This window comes from Hylobates moloch, unplaced genomic scaffold (genome assembly GCF_009828535.3).
Source record: "Hylobates moloch isolate HMO894 unplaced genomic scaffold, HMol_V3 SCAFFOLD_6, whole genome shotgun sequence".
Classification (NCBI taxonomy): domain Eukaryota; kingdom Metazoa; phylum Chordata; class Mammalia; order Primates; family Hylobatidae; genus Hylobates; species Hylobates moloch.
This window is the reverse complement of record NW_026652281.1, coordinates 130,528,226-130,548,672: the sequence shown is the minus strand read 5'-3', so window position 1 is coordinate 130,548,672 and position 20,447 is coordinate 130,528,226. Positions and strand designations below refer to the sequence as shown.

The 20,447-nt window shown below is 41.6% G+C and overlaps 1 protein-coding gene across 3 annotated transcripts in view; it reads right to left on the bottom strand.

The window, feature by feature from the left end:
- GRIA1 (glutamate ionotropic receptor AMPA type subunit 1) overlaps positions 1-17,735 on the bottom strand; it is a 323,093-nt gene extending 305,358 nt beyond the window's left edge. The window contains exons 1-2 of one of the 3 annotated variants that reach the window (XM_032158439.3): positions 17,687-17,735; positions 14,140-14,277 (exon numbers count right to left, since the gene is read on the bottom strand). In XM_032158439.3, coding sequence (XP_032014330.1) covers positions 14,140-14,152 — 13 coding nt within the window. In that variant the 5' untranslated portion in view covers positions 14,153-14,277; positions 17,687-17,735. Of the gene's footprint in view, positions 1-14,139; positions 14,278-17,227; positions 17,620-17,686 lie in introns of those variants that run through there. The other 2 variants (XM_032158438.2, XM_032158437.2) reach the window with 2 other exon arrangements.
- Between the last annotated feature and the right edge of the window lie 2,712 nt (positions 17,736-20,447).

Sequence of the window (20,447 nt, the reverse complement as noted above, 5' to 3'; positions counted from 1 at the left end):
ATATCATCTCTTCAGGTGATGCCTATCCTCTCTGACCACCCATCTAATGTAGCACTAGAGCTCACTCTCTGTTCCACGACTGTATTTGGCTATGTTTGTATCATTTAACTAGTATTTGAAATCATTATATGTATTTGTTTCCCAGGACGTAAACCCCAAGGGTACAGGGAGTTTGCTGGTTTTGTTTTCTGTGGTATCTCCAGGGTCTAGTAGAGAGTGGGTGCTCAATGTGGTAGGGACTATTTCAGATGGAATCAGTAGTATGACCAAAGCAGTGAAAGACTGAGAGGCATGTTTGTGGCAACACTAGGTAGTCTAGTTTGGCTGCAACATAGAGTGTAGGGTTTAGATAAGTCTCAAAAGGAAGGCAGGCAGAGACCCATTATGGAGAGCCTCATATTTTAGTCTGAGTTTGAACTTAAAATAAGATGGGAAGCCACTGATATGTTTTTTGAGACAAGAAGCTTGATGATCAGAAATAGTCTTCAATAAATTGATCCACCCCCTGTAAGTGGATTATATCATGAAGATAACAGTCAGAGGGCAAAAGCCATAATCCAGTGGGAAAAGAAGAAAATGGGGATAGACTCGAGTCATAGTGGTGGCGAAATCAACACATAATATTGATTATATGGAGAAGTTGAAACCAGACACTCACATTTTAAGGCTGAATGATTGAACAGAAATAAAATGAGAAAAGAGCAATGGGTTTGGCAGGAAGGATGCCAAGCTCTGGTTTTGATATGTTGAACTCAGAATGTATAGGCTAGAATCCTGGGGAAAGGATAGACGCTGGTGAGAAAAAAGGAGCAGAAGGAGTCACAGAGGACCCCTGTGGTGGTGCTGAGGAGAACATAGCCCCACAAAGCTTCATTCTTGCAGGGGTATGTGGGGGTGGTGGAGGGTTGGGGGGGTTCTTGGAAGGGGTGTGAAGACTTCCATCAGCCCCAGGCTGCAAGAAACAAAGACATAAGTAGCTGGATTTGCTGATGAGAAATTCTTCCATAACCCCAGAATACTTGGTTCATTACATCAGAGTAGAAACCATCTTTTATTTATTTATTTTTATTTTTTTGAGATGGAGTCTCACTCTGTCTCCCAGGCTGGAGTGCAGTGGCTCGATCTTGGCTCACTGCAACCTCCACCTCCCATGCTCGCGCAATTCTCGTGCCTCAGCCTCCCAAGTAGCTGAGATTCCAGGTGTGTGCCATCATGCCAGCTACTTTTTGTATTTTTTAGTAGAGGCAGGGTTTTGCCATGTTGGCCAGACTGATCTTGAACTCCTGGCCTCAAGTGATCTGCCCTCTCTTGGCCTCCCAAAGTGCTGGGATTACAGGTGTGAGCCACCATGTCCAACCATATTTTTAAGTATTCAGAGTGATCTTGGAGTAAGGAAGAAGAGCTAGTAAGTGCAGTGTAAGTTAAATAATTTTCCAAAAGCTAATAAACTACTTGGAGTCTAAATTCCATGCGGATGCTGTGAGCTTCCTGTCCCCTAACACTCTTGCTTTTCAGTGTCTGGAGTGAAGATTAAACAGAAGGCTTGCATTAGATGTTCTTTGTTCTCCCTTGTAGATGTGACACCTCTATAGCCTTTACCAGATAGGTTAGGGATGCTGGAGCTTATCCTGCTCGCTCAAGGGAGACTCCTTTCTAATTAACCACCTCAATTAACAAATGGAGCTTGGCACAGAGCTAAGATGAAGTTCTTCAATTTAACATTTCCTTCACACATAATTTAAATCTCAGGATCCTTTTTATAATCACACACTTGGAAAGGGATCTAGAAGCCATCTAGTTCATTTTCCTCCTCTGTGAGAGAATGAATATATGTATGAACACACACACACACACACACACACACACACACACACACACACACACCCTTCTTGCCATCCTAATAAGCAAAAACTCTTGAGTATTCTGGAGCCAAGCCAAGAAGTATAGCCAATTCCATCACCTCAACTTTTAGGAATGCCCTAGCATACCTCCCCCTCTCTGCCTTGCTTTGCTCAGTGGCTTCCAATGCCTGAGATCATCTAGTCTTGGCAGCAAGTGTATCTGCCGGCCCTTGACTTGCACATATGATGTGGTAGAGAGAAGCTAGCATCTGCCCTAAGACAAGTGAGTGACCTAGTTTGCAGGAGATTTTTCCAGGGCACCTCATTCTCCTCTGCCTAGACCAAGATTCTCAATCTGAGTTGCCCATGGGGCTGGATTTTGACATTCCACAGGGGAATTTACTCTCATTTGGCTCTCTTCCAACTTATATGTCTGAGCTCAAAAGTCACCTCCTTTGAAATGCCTTCTTTGACCACCTACTTTAAAGAAGGTGTTCTTCTCTACCATAGTGGTGATGTCACTACATCCTATTTTCTTTATGACCCTAGTAATGATCTCTCTGTATATATTTTATTTGTAAATGTATTCATGGTCTAACTTCCTAGCTACAATAGTGCTCCATGGAGACCAGGACTATGTCTGTCATTTCCAATGTTCCCTCAGTGCCTAGCAAAGTGTGGAACACACACTGGTTGCTTCTATTGGCCAGCTATTGCTGCAAAACAAACCATTTCCAATTTCAGTGGTATATAACATTGAGCATTTCCTACAATGCTCACAGATCTTCAGGTCAGCTGGGATAGCTCTGCTTCATACTTTAGTCTGTGGGCTACGGGTTGACTGGGACACTTCTACTTACTGTATTTACCTTTCTTATGAGACCAGCAGGCTCTCTGGGGCATGTTTTTCTCATAATCTGCTTGAAACACATCTGCTAATATCTAAGTTGCCAGAGCATGTCACATGACCAAATGTGACATTAATGAAGCAGGAGGGTATATTTTTCCCAAGGAGTTTGAGGGAGAGAGAAATAATTGCCAAACAATAATCTCCTCTACCACGATGCTCCACAAATATCAATTATTGAATAAACAAATGCGCCTTCCCTCAAATCAGTTGACCTTTGTAGATAAACCACTTTTCAATCATTACAGTCTTGTGTCTCATCAGTGTTAGTCTTAGGATATCAGTCCCCTGTAAATCCATGACCTATGTAAAAGAACCATACTGCCCTGTTTGCCTTGGACAGGAGCCAACTTGAGATCTCTGCTTGTTTAACAGAGGTTAAAACCTCCTTCATTTGATCCTGGCTCTCCCTGTCCCCTCTTCAGGTATAGGGAAGGTTTCGTTCCTGCCAAAAACTAGAGGGGATGGAACCAATTAGGAGAACCTACCATCTGGTGGTGTGGGCTCATCAGATTTGCAGCCAAGATTCCAACTGGGACTGTTAAAGAGTTTGTGCACAATAGCTTGAGTGTTTGAGTAGAGCAGGAAATGTCCTGGTCACTGGGACAGAGTATAGGTGCCTCAGGATCACCAAACACTTTATAGCTGACAGCCTCAACATATTATCAGAGTGGCCTGGAGAGACCACCTCCAGTCGCTTCTATGTGGGTGAATGGCTAGCACTTTCTAACTGTTCTGTGAACACAGGTTTGCTCCTGGCTGGACAAGGATTACCAAAGACTCCTACAGCTTTGATTAACTCAGAAGCCTGAATTTCAGACCTTTTGCCTGTCCTGACTTCTGATCTTGACTTACCCACCAGAATCCCTTGTATGTGCTTGGCTCATTGGTGGCTCTTCTGACTTTAGCGTGTTGACCTTTTGTCTGCATTGATTCAGCTCCAGCCTGTCTGAATTTTCTTTTCTGAAAAGATGTGCAATGGGGGACATCTATATATAGATAGAATATATATATATATATACACACATATATAGAGAGAGAGTAAATATTTATTTACAATAAATACATAAAATAGACAATAAATACATTTACATCTATATATAGATAGTGTATATATATATATATATGCTTAATAGGCAAAAATATATATATCTATCTATTTTGCCTCTCAAGCATTCAATCTCCATTCTTTTGGTAATAGCATCCCGATTCCCTTTGAGGGAATTATTCCTACCCCATGTCCATATAGTTTTGGTGGGCTGGCTTAAATTCACAATCCTTTGGTCCTTCTCACTACCCCAAACTCTAAAAATGATGCTTTCACTAGGCCTATGTCAAGCAAAAGACTACAATATCCTGGCCGCTGTGTCATATTCAGAAATGAGCATATGTCCTATGTTTTATCCAATGACATTAGGCCCAGGACTTTTGTGGAACTGATGAGAAAAGAGAAGTTTCCTTTCCACTGGACTTTCAGCTGGGCAGGTGAAGGCTGTCAGTGCTGGGATCTGATATATGACATACCTATGCCTGAGAGTAAAGCCAGTTTAGAGAAAAACTAAGCATTAAAATCTAGAGGTCATGTCTCAGTCCTGATGACATCAGTCAAGCCCTTGAATTTGGCTATAACTGAAGTTAAAACTATCCAGTTAGTTGGGTTTCTGTCACTTGCCACAAAATGAGTCCTGACTGCTTACTGCTAAAATGGGCTTTCCCCCTTATTTCTATAAACAATAATTTCTTAAGCCAAAGAAACTCTAAATCCACATAGTCCATTTTCATGGACTGAATCATAAATGAAAAGAAGTGCTTTCAGACTTAGCATCGCTATATATTTAGATCTTGGATAATCTTAGCCTTAAGATTTCAATTTTCCCTATCCATAAAATAGATTCATTTATGGGTAATGACCACCTTCCTAGGAAAATACTAAAAATTAATTAGTTACATTTTACCTATGTGCATTTATGCTAATAGATAAGAAGCCTGGTTAATTATATTACCCTGCGTTTGCCTAGCATGTTTGATTTTTCAAAGCTCTTTCATACAAATAATGGCACTTGCCTGTTCTAATAACTTTGAGAATCAGGTATTAGCACCCATATTATACATCTGGAAACTAAACTGGATATAAAAGCTTTTCAAGGTTATACAGCAAGTCAATGTCAGAACTCACATTAAACAAGTTATCTCAAGTTCTGCACATACTAGAACTTTTATTCAATTTCATTGGAAATTGTTCTACTGGGTTTATAGTTCCCTTAAAATCAGAACAAAATATGTACAAATGATTAAAATTTTATTGAGAGAAATATCACAGCACTATTTTTAAGAAAAAAAGGGAAATAAATTAGATATCCCATAAAAGGAGACAGCTTAAATAAATTAGGGTACATATGTACAGTAGGCTTTTATGAAACCATTAAAAATTAATGTGCAATAATAAAAGTAGCCTAAAGGTTATAATATGCAAAAAATCATGTTATAAGATAGTAATATAAATCTGTTAATGTTTAAATTGTTAGGTTCAAAAAAAGGATGGAAAGTGTATCCTTGGTACTATAATTATACAAGTTTTATTGTGTTTACCATCTCTGTTCCTGTAGCTTTCATATATATATATATATATATATATATATGTTACTGTTGTAGACAAACTAAAGGCTATTCTCAAAAGTTTATTTTCATCCTAGAGGTTCCATACAATGAACACATGGAAACACGCCTAACCATTGGGTATCAATTTCATTAGCCTTCAACTGCCTCATTTGCCCCAGTTTTGCCTGCCTCCTCAACCTGGACCTCCCGCGGACCTGGGCTCCCCTGCGCTCTCTGGACAGCAGGCTGGGACACACTAAAGTCATAAGATGCATACAAGGCTCATACATCAGTGGCAAACCCAGGGCTTGAATCAGATATTCTTTATTTAGAAAATGGAACTTTATACCTTATTTAGGGCCCTTCATGACGATAGTCCAGCGGGAACTAAAATGAGCTTTCAATTTGACTTACACCTGGTTTTCACTCCCCTAACTTTGGAGCTACACAATAACAACCATCCATAGGTATTTACAGCACAGCCTGTTGGAACTCTCAAAACTCATAATATCAAAAGCATTACTCTAAGCAGCAATGATTCAGGCTTATTCTTGTCATTGCCATTCATTCATTCATCTAGCACCACTGAACACTATTCTGTGGTGGAGACTGTGATGGGAAGCTAAAGTAAACAAGGTCATTGACTTCACATTGCTTAGTCCAGTTGGGCAGGTAAGACAGGTGTTCCAGTGACAAGGTGAGTAAAACCTAGTGATAAGTGTGACCATTGCTAGGGAGATAGTAAAAAGGGCTGAGAGGCAGAAGAGCATGTGAATATGAAAGAGAAAAAAAGCTCAATGAAGGAGGTAAAATAAGAGCTAGGGCTGACCAGAAGGACAGAATTTCAGCAGAGCAGTATGGAAGGAGCAGTTTGTAAGTGTAAGTGAAGGAAATGGCAGTGTGAATTTGAAGACCACTGAGTTGTCTGGTTGGAACAGAGGCTGAGCTTCAGTGCTATGTATGTCTTCCTTGTTAAAATAAATGAGGACGCTGAATGAATCCCTGCCTCCACACAGCCTCACCAGTTCTCCAGGCATTGCACTGGATCAGCCTCCAATCTCCAGGAATGCCGATGGGCACACAGAGAGCCATATACGACGACAATGCACCCCTAAACCAAGTCATCAGTTTCCCTTTTCTCTGGCCTCTGTCCCCATCCTCCTGCCCATCTGCCAGACTCCATCCCAAACTGGAGATGGGAGTAAAGAAACAAGGCCATTGAAACACAAGCCAGATGTCTTCAGCAAATGTGAATTTGGCAAAGTACTATCAAACATCTGATTTCTGATGAGAAAACAGAAATCTAAACACGGCACTTCTCTGCTTAAAACCCTTCCATGGGCTCTTTAGTGTTTGAGCTAAAGATCAAAATCCATAACAGAGCCTACAAGGCCTGGCCAGGCCTCTGCCCAGGAAGCTTCTCAAACACTCCTCCTGTTCCCATCACTGCATCACCAAAGACTTCAGTCCTCAGCTCAAGCACTTATTCATCCTCCTGCACAAGCTGGTTCCTTTGTATATGCTTTCATAGAATCATGGCCATTTCTTTCAGATCATTTATTACAACCTATACACTCATTCATGTGATCATCTAATGGCAGCCTCCTTTATTAGCTGGTGAGCTCCATGAGCACAGGGCTGCTGTGTAGTTTTGTTCACAATAGTAAGCACTCCATAAATACTTGTTAAATTTTGAATGAATTCATCTGAGGCCCCTAAGTAGGCTTAATGCTTCAGCATTTGCATACAGAATGCACCCTGGATGTGCAAGTTGGTGGAAGGGAAGTCTAGAGCTTTCCTTAGACACTTAGCTTGTTTAGGGATCCTCTTGCTCGCCAAAGGTAGAGAACTTCTATTAATCATATATCTCTGGTGTTTTCCATATGCTGCCAGCATAGAAATACAGACCCAGAAGGACTCTCAGAGACCATGAGCTTCATTTTATAAATAAGCTTGGGGGAGGAGATGTTTCTCCAAGGTTACACCTAAACAATTCAAGAAGGTAGTCCAGCATTTGAATCCAGGTCTTCAAATCTCAACTCAGTGTACTATTTACTGCATCAAACCTGCCATTACAGGCAGGTGTGTGGGGGGTGTGTGTGTGTCTAAATAAATATATACATATATATTTTCCCATCTACATCCTACCTATATTTCCAAATTCAACTCAAATGTCCTTGTTTTATGAAACCTAAATCCCTCCAACTAAAGATTTTCCTTCCTTCTTCTGAATGTGTGTGTGTGTGTGTGTGTGTGTGTGTGTGTGTATGTAAGAGGGAGACAGAGAGAGAGCGAGAGAGAGAGAGAAAGAGAGGCAGATTTGGTTTATGCCTATTTCCTTTATAAGAACCTGAGCCCCTTAAGAGGAAAATCAATGCCTAACGCATTTTATTTTTTCTCAATTTCTAGTGCAATGCCTCGTAATGAAAAATGGGTTTCATCTCTTGCATCAGCTGTCACCAATTTGAGGCCATGTGTAGATTTAGTGGGAAAAAAATTCTGTAATCAACTAATGCTGTCTGCAAAGGTATGGAGTGGGGAAGTGACAGTACATATCCCCACAGAAGGTGGTAATAAAAGGGTTTTGGTTGAATGAATGAATGAACAAATACATGAATCTTACCAGTTTTCCAAATATGCTATATGATCACTTTATCCTGAGCGGCTGAGAGAGCAGTAAGCTCACTCATCCCAGCAGGATCTTCAAACTAGTCAGGGAAAAAAATGTTTACAAGGATTTTTCTATCCATAAAAGCTGATGATTATCAATATTATAATAAGAGCCAAGAGTCAACCATAAACAAATGTCAACACTTGTGTGCTTTAATGTAAGGGCACGGGTGAAGATGGAGGAGCCAACATCAGACTGTAACATTAACCAGAGAACTGTAGACATCTGCCTTGGAGCTGAGAACATAGTGTGGTGCAGGAGGCAAACTCCCAAATCTCCACCACATGGTAACAAGCATATGCAGCAGTGGTTGAGGGGAGGCGAGGAGGAATATTGTGACTTTACCCACTCAAAATACCCTCCTCCCACTCCACAACCAAAATCTGCTCCACCCTTTAATGCCTGCTAAATTTCCACCTTCCCCAAGAAGTTTTCATCATCCACAGTCATAGCTTCTGCCTTGGAAGACTTAGCTCTTAAGCTTGAATCATAAATTCCACTGTGACACTTCTACTGTTGGGCTATTTCACTGCTATGGTACTTTTCTCTGTCCATATATTCATAGTTTTTTTTTTTTTTTTTTTTTTTTGAGACAAAGTCTCACTCTGTTGTCAGGCTGGAGTGCAGTGGTGCAATCTCGGCTCAATGCAACCTCTGCCTCCTGAGTTCAAGTAATTCTCCTGCCTCAGCCTCCTGAGTAGCTGGGACTACAGGTGCGTGCCACCACACCCAGCTAAGTTTTTGTATTTTTAGTAGAGATGGGGTTTCACTGTATTAGCCAGGATGGTCTCGATCTCCTGACCTCGTGATCTGCCCGCCTCGGCCTTCCAAAGTGCTGAGATTACAAGCGTGAGCCACTGCCCCGGCCATATTCACAGATCTTTAAAAGGAGAAAGCTCATTGAGTTTTGGAGCCCCCCAAATACTAGCTTAGGTTTTTATTTGTTGCATAACATAAAGAAGACACAATCTCTCTCAGTCTCAGTGCCATCATCAACGAATTGGGGATAATCACCTTTCAAGATAGTTACAAAACTTAAGACGACATCTGCAAAGTATTTGGCACATAGTAGGTATTCAAAATAATCCTTGTTTATCCCACCATTGGCCACCATTCTCTTCATTACTGTATACATACTAATTTTTTTGAGAGTAGGAGTTATACATCTTTTGTGTCTTTTATTATCTTTTGACAGGGTAAATAATAGATATTATTAGAACAAAATAATAAAATGATGAATGCTGATGATATAAATCAGGTATGAGTAGATTGGCCTACTTACAGGCCTGCCCAAACAACATAATTTGATTACTCTAGCAATCAAACAGGAAGTAACGGAAACTTTGGTTAATTTGAGGGTTTATGTATTTAAAAAGGGCAGCACTTCTCAGCTCTAGAAAATAGAAGTTAAGCAGGAATGTGGGCACAGGGTTGCTTAATGCCCTAAGGTTTTTTTTTAAAGATGCCAGAAATCTGGATTTTTATGCCAAATATGAAAAAGCATTGTGTAGGTCAAGAAAAACAAATCTGTGTTGCAACTTTGAAGTTGATGAGCCATGCTCAGGCAAGAGCTAAGGCCATCTGTCTGTTGCCAGTGCCTAATGTCTTGTTAGGAAGCCCCTGGGCTGCCCTGGTAGGTCCATGACAGAGGGCATCCCACTGTAGTTAGGGTTGCTGCCTTTCACCTATTGTCATTGAGGCTCTCAACATTTTTATGCTGTGTAATTCCCTGACTCCTACAGACATTTATTCATTTGTATTAGAGGCATTTCCAAGTGTTCTCAACACTAAACTATAGATATACGTGGTCTTTCTGACAGCAGTTTATATTCTGGTGGTGAAGCTAACCGATAAAGACACAACACAGACAACATTGCAGTGCTATCAATCAGGGCTTGCAAACTCAATGCTTGCCAAAGCCAGCAGGTAAAGAAAATGAGAAGAATGGGTTGATTGGGAAAGAGGCCATCTAGATGGGGTTTACTCTGTTCCATCTCAGCAAATTGAGGCTACATAGACCTGGGCCCTAGTGTTGCCAGATATTTTAATATTTAAAAATATTAGTCAAGATAAGATGTCCAAGTTCTAATGTGAAATTCCATGGTTCTTACACAGTGTGTGGGCCCAGAACTCAGTCTCTGCTGGAACTGGCTTGTGGATGGCTATATTTGGTGACCCCTTCTGCAGACAGATAACCCTATTTATCCTTGAGGCTCAATTCAATCACCACCTCCTACAGACAAACACCACTCTTCAAGGCATCTTTAATACTCCATACAAATTGCTGCTATAGCACTTACAACATTACATTTTAATTTTCTCTTTACAGGATAGAAAATGTCGTACTATGGATAAAGTACTCCAGGGTGGGGAATGCAACTTACTGTTGTCTGCATTTGTAGCACTTTATGTCATGCCTAGGTTTGGTTGAGGGCTCAAAAATGCTTACTAAAGGGATGGAAGACTTTTTAGATCAAAGAGTTTCTTAAAGTGTAATCCCCATAATAATTGCTATAGAATTCCTCCAGGGCCTACTCTTGAATATCCTGATTCAGGAAGTAAAAAGTTCATCATGAGTCTTGCTTTAAACAAGCTCCCTGAGTGAATTTTAAGTGCACTGAAGTTTGTGAACATCTGGGCTAAACTGTTAGTTCCACAAGGAAAGAGGCTGTGCCTTCTTTCCTGGCCCCTATATTCCTAGCGTCTGGCCCAGTGTTTGGCATGAAGTAGGCATTCAGTATGTACTTGCTGAATGAATGAATGAATAAATAGATGAATAAATTAAAAGGTAAGAATTAAGCTGCAACTATGCTACTCAGACCTCTAATAGTAATAATCTCAATCAGCATTTCATTTATTCCTTTATTTATACTTACCACAAAGGCACCAAGATAAGCTGGGTAGCTGATCAGTAAATATCTTCTCTATGCACAATCTCCCCACACCCTACCCCTGTAAGCTTGGAAGAGTTCTTAAAGGAGATCCCAAAGCATTGGGTTGCTGATTCAATGGCTTTACTCTTTAGTAATGGCAGACAAGGGAAGCAAGAAAGATTGAACATGAAGAAGGCACCAAACTCTCACCTTGGCCAGTAGTAGTAGCCATAGTTTTCTTCTATCTTCCCCACCTTCCCTACCATATAACCACCTCTCCTCGTTTTTAGTCCCCTGCTGCTAACATATCTAGCATGAACAGGTCCCATTACACTTCCTCTCCCTTCCCTTCTCCACCCTCTGGTGGAGGGACAATGAATAGCAAAATGCAAAGGGAAAAAATCAAATGACAGCAAAAATTATGAAAAAAACCAAATAATATTTGGTCATTTTCTAGATCTAAGACTGATGGGGCAGTTAATTTAAGGCAACTACTAATTCAGATTTCAAAAAACACAGCACAGAAAATTAGTCTGAATAAGATGCTTTTCTTGCTTTTCCATGTATCAGTAATGAGTGCATTCTTCCTAAAACCGCTTTGCTCCCACTGACATTTTTTACTCAATTCAAACTGGGACAGATGTAAAGTTTTCCCAAACCAATGGACGACAGTGAACATAGCCCTAAAGTGTTCCTAGCCTCAAATGAAATTTACGAGAGGCTCTTCCAGCCAGGCCACCATTTCCACCTAACTTGCCCAGTACCCCCTTTGGGATCAGGGAGCTAAAGAAAAGAAACACAAAGTCTAATCACAAAATAAGATTATTGCTTCTCAGATAATCCCCATAACAATGTTTCCCACTAGACTGTAAGCTACCTGAGAGCAAGGGCATTTTATCATCTCTGTATTTCCAATATCTATTTCAGTTTACAGCTTTGAAGAAACATTTAAAGAATTAACTAAACAAACAAGACAGGAATTCATGGAAACCTGTACACTAGTTCATGGATGGTAGCATCAAGTTCAAGAACTCAGATTCATCCACTCCAGGCCTGTTGACCAAAATGAACAACATTGTCTGTATCATATTTCTGTCTCCCTAATAAACAGTCATTAACCCTATTAGAGATCAAGTCTTAGGTTGCTAAGATAACAAGACAGAAGCACCACCTTTTGCCTTAGAACCTTTTCTCCTATTTTTGTCTTTTATTATCTTGCTGTGCCAGTCAACATCTTGACACTACTAGGAGAGCAGTTCACACCTCTTTCAACTAAAATCTGCTGTAGACATTTCTCAGCAGTGTGAGTGAATACACACATCAGCTATTTATTCTTGATTCTCTACGCGAGTAATACTAAAGCTATAAAGTATGACAAAAGCTATGGAGCCTTGCTCCAGGAAATAAATTAGAACATGTATATGCATGCAAACGTTTACAGGTACGCTGATGCCCACACCAAAATGCCCCTTCCAAAGACCCTAATCAAAGCCACATTAAAAAGAAAAGAAAGGTTATCTGATAGCAAAATAGCTACTCAGTATTATTCTAGATTCCCAGAAAGATAGTTTCATAGAACTACAATTCAGCAATTAAACTTCAGCTTTTTAAGGGTAGTGAGTAACACAGTAGATAAGATTTTCAACCTCAGCATTATCAAAATGAAGAATTGCCATTTTATTTATTCAATGGATCAGTCCTGTGCAAATCATAGCTACAGTTTGAAACACGTAAGTTTTTCTCCTTAGGTACTTTATTAGACCTCTGCCTTACAAGACCCTGAAAATTCCCTTTCATTTCTTGGGTAATCCCACTAGTTGATTAGGTTACCATAAGAATCAGTGTATCTGTCACAGTATCAAGGAACATGGACCTTCAGGTCTCAAAACCACCATTTGCTTCCTGAGTAACCTTGGTCAAATTATATAACCTGTCGTAGCCTCAGTTTTCTCATCTATAAAAGGAAGATAATGTCTAGTACTCTGCAAATCTCCTGTGAGGATTAAATGAGCTAACACGTGAAAAGCAATTAGTGCATTACATGGGCTGTAGTCAGTGCTTAATACATGGTAATGAATGTGACTATAAATGACTATAAAGTATTTATCATAGTTCTGATGCACAGTAAGTTCTCAATAAATGAAATCTGCTATAATTATAGTTCTTGGAATTTGTATCAACATTATTTTAGGAGTGGTCTTAGGGATAGAAAGAATTCTGACTTCTCATTTTGAGACTTCAAAGCATAGCCTATTCGAATCATTGAGAACTCACCAGTGGGACTATGAGAAAGACACAAAGGAAATATGGTCCATGACTTCCACCAGAGACAGCTCAGCAGAAGTCACCAAGTCAATAGTGACACATCAAGACTATTGTGCCAATTCAATCCAGTTTGGGGTCTCAAATTGCTCTCGTGAATTCAGCTCACACTTCCCTGCCATAAATTTTTACTTGAGCTTAATCCCTGAAGGGAAAATATGTTTCCTGGTTAATTTTTATGCTTTTATCTGTCATAAAATGCCAATCATGTGAGCACAGGCTTCCTTTTCATTCCTAGTTGCCAGGAAAACTCAGAATGGTGTTTGTTGCCCACATTTGACAATGCATTCAATTCAGATGTCAGAGATTTATCTAACCCTTCTTCTTGAGGTCACCTTTGTTCTGTTTGGTGCTTAATGACCATCCTACAAACTGTGTCTTAAACAACCAATCTCCTCAAGCCATTTTTAAAATGACCAAGGCACCAAGTTTTAATAATTATTGGTCACTTCCGAAAACGAAGAACCAGATGTATACAACTTCTCAACTATTTTTTCTTTTCAAGCTACATTCTGTCCATTTAACTTGTAGATAGGAAATGCCTTAAGCATTTTAAATCACATTTTCACAAACTCAGGACCCTTAATTCTATGTCTCTCAGAAGTTTCGTATGTGTAAAACTCTCTCAGCTGTACCAGAAAACCTCTGCAAGGTAGGGAAGATGCATTCAACCCAAGCACCTATCGTGCTGGCATTTAAAGTTAGCTGACAGTGAAAAAGCAAATCCATTCCATGAAGCATTGCAGGGGCTAAAATGCCAACTGCTGGAATCACTCAGAAGCCTCTAGAAATTTTTCTTGGAGGGCTTTCTCTTATGAAGACGAATGGCAACTGAAGTCATTTTTGCAACACCACCACCTACCCACAGGCCCTCCTTTCATTGGTCTAGCACAGAAAGACATCTCAGAAATAGAAGCAATTACTTACATCTATAGGTCATCTCAAAGCTGTCGCTGATGTTCACAATATCAATCTGGGGGAGCAGCTTCGGGGGCTCTGTGAGTTGCGACAAAGCAAATCTAAAAGCAGCATGTTCCTGTGACTGCTGGTTTGGAAATAATCCCCCTATGAGAAAAGAAAATGCAACATGGTGTATGGGCTAGAGACAGGTTTTAGCTCCTCACAACTCACTCCAGATGAGTCCTTTTCTTCTCCCCATGCCAAACTTACTAGCTGTAGCCTTGAGTGGTAGAGATGAGAGTTCAAATAGACTTAACTGGACACTGACCCTTAAACTCCTACAGGTGAGCTTTTTTGTGACAAGGGCCTCTAATATCTATTACTTTGCTCAAACATTTGATTGTGTACCCCTCAACTCAGCTAAAGTCAGAGAAAACAGGAGACTTGTGCCATTCCTCTTCTTCCTCCCTTGTGCAAACCACCTAGGAGCTGCTATTCTCTTACATAAACATACACATAAGCCCCCTCACCCTCTCGTCATGTCTAATTTTTCTTGTGTCAGCCCCATCTCTCACCAGAGAGCCTTATGGGAAGTAGGTACTAATCAGTGCTACAGGGTGATTGAAATCTAGCTCTGGGACCCTGTGGGCTTCTCTATTACTATAACTGTTTGCTTGGACACTTTCTAGTCTTTGGCCTAGCAAGACCTGCATGCAATTTAACTATTCTAGTGCCCCTAAGATTTATTATTCATTTTCTCTAAAAACTCTTGTTTTTCTGCAAACTATGTTTTGCTTATTCTTTCACTACTCATGATCCCAGTTACCTAGGAATGACTTGTTACATAAGGGATTGCCATTGTGTGTTTGCATGGTGGAACCTTGTGCTTCAAAGATGTGGGATCTTAGGCATCTCAAGAGGATACAAACATTCTATTCTAGTAAAAGGTACAGTAAAGGTGCCCAATGGGGTGCCTCTTCCGAGAAACAAGAGCCCATGGCTTACCTTTGTATTTACTGTCAACATGTAAATCAATTACATTTCTGTGAATTAAAATCAGCCATTTCTAGAGACTGAACTATAATGATGTTTACATAGAAGTTTATCTCAGATCTGACAGTAATCACAGTCCAAACATAACGAACTTCTAACTTCTTGTAGAGTGGGTATGTGTTTGTTTTTAAGAACCAATAAATGGATTGCAAGCCTTTTGTTATAGATCACACAAATAGAATCAAGTACTACCTGATGGCAGTGATATTTTCAGCATTTTGTTCTACAATTTAATGCTTGAATCTCTTTTTTTTTGAAAACAGTAGCAATGGCTTTATCAGTTGAACAACCAAGTTAGGGCTAAATATAATTTTAAAAATCTGCAGCGATACATGAGCACATACACAAAACATCCTCATGCATTTATACCAGTTACTATATACACAAATACACTAGACAAACACTTCCAATCCACAAAGGATAGGTAGTATATAAGCACAAATGTAAACAATGCCACATGTAAGAGCCAGTGATTTCCACATGTACATGTGCCCCATTTTAAAGAATAAAAACAAAAAAAATTCTTGATTATGATGCTCCCCCTTCCCCCTAGATGACCACACCCCAAACACTTCCCTGTCCCCTTTCTCCTCCTCTGCAATGAATGAAAGAGAAAGGGTGGGAGGTTGGGGAGTAGAAGGCTACAGGCTGGGCTACAAGGGAAGTGTCTCCCCTGAAGGCAGGAAGTTTTGCGTGTAAGGCACTAGCACACAGATACGTACACACTTCAGGATGTAGCTTAACAGGTGTCAGGAAACAAAGCAAGTTACTCCATGGCCACTCCAAGCCGCCAGCTAGCTGGAGAGGCCGAAAGAGATGGGTACTGCAGCACATGTATGCCTGACAAAATATCAATTGCACCACGTCCCCCCTCAAACACACACTCACAAAAGAGCACAAACTCCCAGCAATGTGAACTTTCCCTGGTGGACCTATCTCCCTACCAGGGGAGAGGGACTAGAAATCAAACCAACGAAGATGCTTCCAAACACAGCAGCTTGCTTCATTCCGGGACACAAACGACACTGAAATCTGGTCATACGGAAGCCCCAAGCCCTTGTGGACATGCTTTGTGATTGGTGTTATTGCTTCTGTTTGTTTTGCGTTCCCTCATGATTATCAGGAGTAGCAATATCTGTCAGTCCCCTCAGAAATACAGGGAGGGTGGCGGGGCCTTTGAGAAGTGCAACAACTAAGAAGGGGAAATAGGGAACAAAAAAAGCATGCAGCATGTTGAAACCTGCCTCCAAGTTGAGAGGATGGAGCCCAATTACAAGGATAACGGAGAGCCAGCAGGAGGAGAAAGGAGCATGTGTACGTGTGTGTGTTTGTGTGTGTAAAAGGTAGACCTCTGTGATAGGAAATCTAAGAGGAGGGGGCAAGGAAGGAACGGAGAAAAGGCAGGCTAGGAAGTTCCAGGATCAGGAGAGTGGAGACCACCAGCGCAGCATGGCAGACAGCAAAGAGAAGGCAGCTGGAGGAGTCCAGAACAGGAGAGGGAGCCTACCCGCCTTGGAGTGGGGGCCTTCTGGCATTATTTCAGTGGCTGCAATATACCCAGCACCCCTCACTCCTTCTTCTAGAGGGTCTCTTTTCTGTCCCCCAGCAGAGAAAGCACTGCCTCCTTCAATTACATATATATGTGCATATGTAATATATAATCACACACGTGAAAACACACACACCATACATACTTACATTAAAAATGGAATCAAGCACCATCTACCAAGCAATAGAGTTAACTCCTTAAACACCCACCACCCTTTTCAGCCTGATTTTTTTTTTTCCTCCAAAGCGATGGTTCCTCCATTTCACATGCTCTTGCCTGGAGTGTGAGTGGGGTGTGTGTGTGTGTGCGAACACTTCCCCTCTGCCCCTCATCCGATCAGGAGAAGCCCCCTCCTCTGGCTGTCAGCCCAAGTCTCCCTTCCGTTACCGCAGCACAGCTTTAGGGAGCCAAGCACAACAGTCAGTACCGGGGAAGGGGTACACAACCCCTATCCCCCCAAAAAATCCCTGGCCAGACCCAGAAAGTCCCTCCCCAGGCTGCCCCCTCACTCACCGATCTGGATATTGTTGGGGAAATTGGCACCTACTACCGCGCCTAGGAAACCGGTGCAGAAGAAGGCAAAAATGTGCTGCATATTCCTTTTTGCATTGGCGAAAAAGAAGCCCAGGTCCAATCATAGATTTGGTGTTTCCCCCCCTTTCCCTTTATTCTTCTCGCTGTTCTGCCTGTTCTTTTCCTCCTGCAGTTCCTTCCTTGCTTGCTTGCTTCCTTCCTTCAGTGAGGTTTGTCTGTTTCCCTTGGAATCCGAGCACTTAAACTGCAGCGTTAACACCAACTGACAGCCAGATTAACTGAGCACGGGAAAAGAAGTCCGTCCTCATGCTAGCTGGAGCGCTGGCTCCCCCACTCCCTCTCCTCTCCCCTCGCAGCCTGCCTCTCTCTCCCTCCCTTGCTTTCTCTCGCTCTCCCCCTCACACTCACACAGGCAGCAAGCTCTATGCTAATACCCACCGAGCCAGCTTGGAGTTCCACAGCAGACCTCCCTACCTGTTCCCCCTGCCTCCCGTCCTCACCTTATCCTCCTTTCTGTGTGTGCAGAAAGGTGGGGGTGCGGGGGGGTGACACGTGGCACTTGGTCCTGAAAGGGGCAACCCCGCAGTCCTCTTTACCCTCCCCCGCCCTTCTGAGCTCGGTGTGCCCCCTCCCCCAGCCCCCAGGCTGAAGCTCCTGGGAATGTGGGTTCAGCTGTAAGTCAGTAGGTGGCAGGGGGTCCCCACAATAGTCCTCAATCCACCAGCTGCTTGATCTAGGTCACTTTTTCTAGGAGTGCATGGGCTGCGCTGGATATATCTCCTGCACTCCGCTGGCCCAATTATTCCTACAACTAATTCCTGAGGGAAAGACCCTAGAAATCCCTCCTAGGAAATTTAAAGGAAAAAAAAAAAGCTTTCTCTCTCCTAATGGAAGGAATGACAGATAGACAAACAAGGGAGGATCTGGAGTGACTGGCAGGTATTTTGACCAGGTACTTGACAGTCCCTGTCTACCTTTACAAGTGAAATGGTGGTATCTTTTCAATCCTAGGCATTTAAAATGGGCCCCCTTCTATCTTTCCCTGCATTCCACAGGAGTCTATAGCATCAGAATCGTGTGGGTGTACAATAAAGACTAAGGATACTTACACAGAGCAATTACATGAGTCATTTTGCAGGGATTCTAGTGAGAGGATTCAAGCTTCTTTCAGTTCTCTCTGGATGCTGGTCATGTCTGGTGTAAGCTGAAACTTCATAGACTCTCCTGGACCAGGGCTTCTGCTGAAATAACCTGTGGAGAGATCAACTGTGTTTAGGAGAATAGTGTTAAATGCAAAGCAGCAGCCACTAGCAGCCACAGAATACAGTTTTTGAAGGAACTTTACAGATTTTTATCCATCTATCTTCACTCCAAAGTGTAAAGTGTAAAGTGGCCATGAGCCCTGTTTTACAGATGAAAAAGATAAGGCTTCTGGGATTAAGTCATAAAGACACAGACCTACTAAGATGTACAGTACAACCTACAAACTTGAGTGCTTTGGCTGGTACCGGTTGACTTACTGCCCTGGCCAGGACTCCTGTCCAACAGGAGATGATCCAGGAAAAGGAAAGTCAACCTTGCCTTTAGTAAGAAAGAGAAATAATAGACTTTGGACTCTATTTTGCTTTGCCATATGAATAGGCCATTTTATCCACAGACTCTTCACTTCCCTCACCAGGACTGTATATCATGTGGACTTGAGTAACAGCTACAAGGACTGGGATTTGTAAAAAATATCTGACCATGTACAATGAAGCCCCAAAATAGGAACAACTTGGAGGTCAAATGCTTTGTGATTTCCTATGCATTTTCACATATATTAATTAATTAGCTAAAATAATTTTTAAGGCTAATGTTTATTCACTATTTTGAATGTGCCAGGTACCATGCTAAGCAATGCACCTGCATCATTTATTTGTACAATACCTGTGTAGGTAGCCTCATGCCCATTTTATAGATGAAGAAACAGAGGTCTAAAAACTCACCCCAAGTTTTCACTGCTAATGAAAGAGATTGGGGATTTAAACACAGTAAATGCCACCATCAGGCCCCAGCACTTAACTCTTAGGCTCTAATAGCAGCAAGCACTGGGTAGGAACCTTCTAAAGGAAGAATAAGCATCAATGTAGGAAGATGAGATAACAGAATCAGGAAAGATCACTTCTAAGGTCTCTGCCAACATTAAGAGTCTCTGATTTAATGATTCCATCTTTTAATTTCTCCATTTTCAGTTTTTGTATCTTATTACTTTGAATAGTACCTGGAGATCTTTTAGGTTCCCTAAGCTTTGTGCCTGGTAATAATAATAATTATGCTGTCATTAAAGGCTTCACACCTCGCAATCACCTTTTAGAGGAAGCTCTTTAGACCTTTTACAAGCAAAACCTCAATGTCCCCCTGCATTAGGTAAGAATTGTTTTGCATACTTTGTAGAAACGGGACTTTTAAGGGAGTCAAAAACATGAATTTTCCATGGTCATTATAAATCATATAGTCAAGCAGATCTTCCTAAAACAGAGGTCTACGTCACTGCCCTGCTCAAGTACGGTCAATAGCTCCCCGCGGTCTGTTAAATACATAGTTGTTCACTGATTAAATATAGAACTTACATATTTCAAGTGTAGGCATCTAGGTCAAACTACATTAGGTTCAACTGTTTATTCCATGTTTCTTTATAATTCTCTTCATTTCAAATGTTGGTGGGGAACCTATTCTGTATCTCACAGGGTGCCAGGTGCTGGGCAATATGAAGAGGAATCAGACGCAGTCTCTGCCTCAAGGCAGGTGAATGTGACAGAAGAAGAAGACAGACGAACCCGGACAACTGTCACCCAGAAAGACCATGACAAGTGCTCTAAAAGATGTAAACACAACAGTGGGGGAGCAAAGAAGGATGCAACCAGTGTGTCTGTCTGTGGGGATCCAGCGAGGCTTCAAAAGAGCTGAGCCGTGAAGGATGAGGAAATTATAGGCAGTAACTGAGGACTGGGAAGGACATGCAAACCAAGGAAAGAGCCCCAGCAAGGGCTGGAGGCAGGAAAGAATGCCACGTGCTCTGTAAGCCTGGAGCCAGCAGTGCATGACTGGGAAGAGTGTACTGGGAAACATGGAACTTACAGAAGGTCAGCGTCAGGATTTGGAACCCACTGAATTCCTGGTGGACCATTGTGAGCCATGGGGGCATTTTTAGTATGCTAGT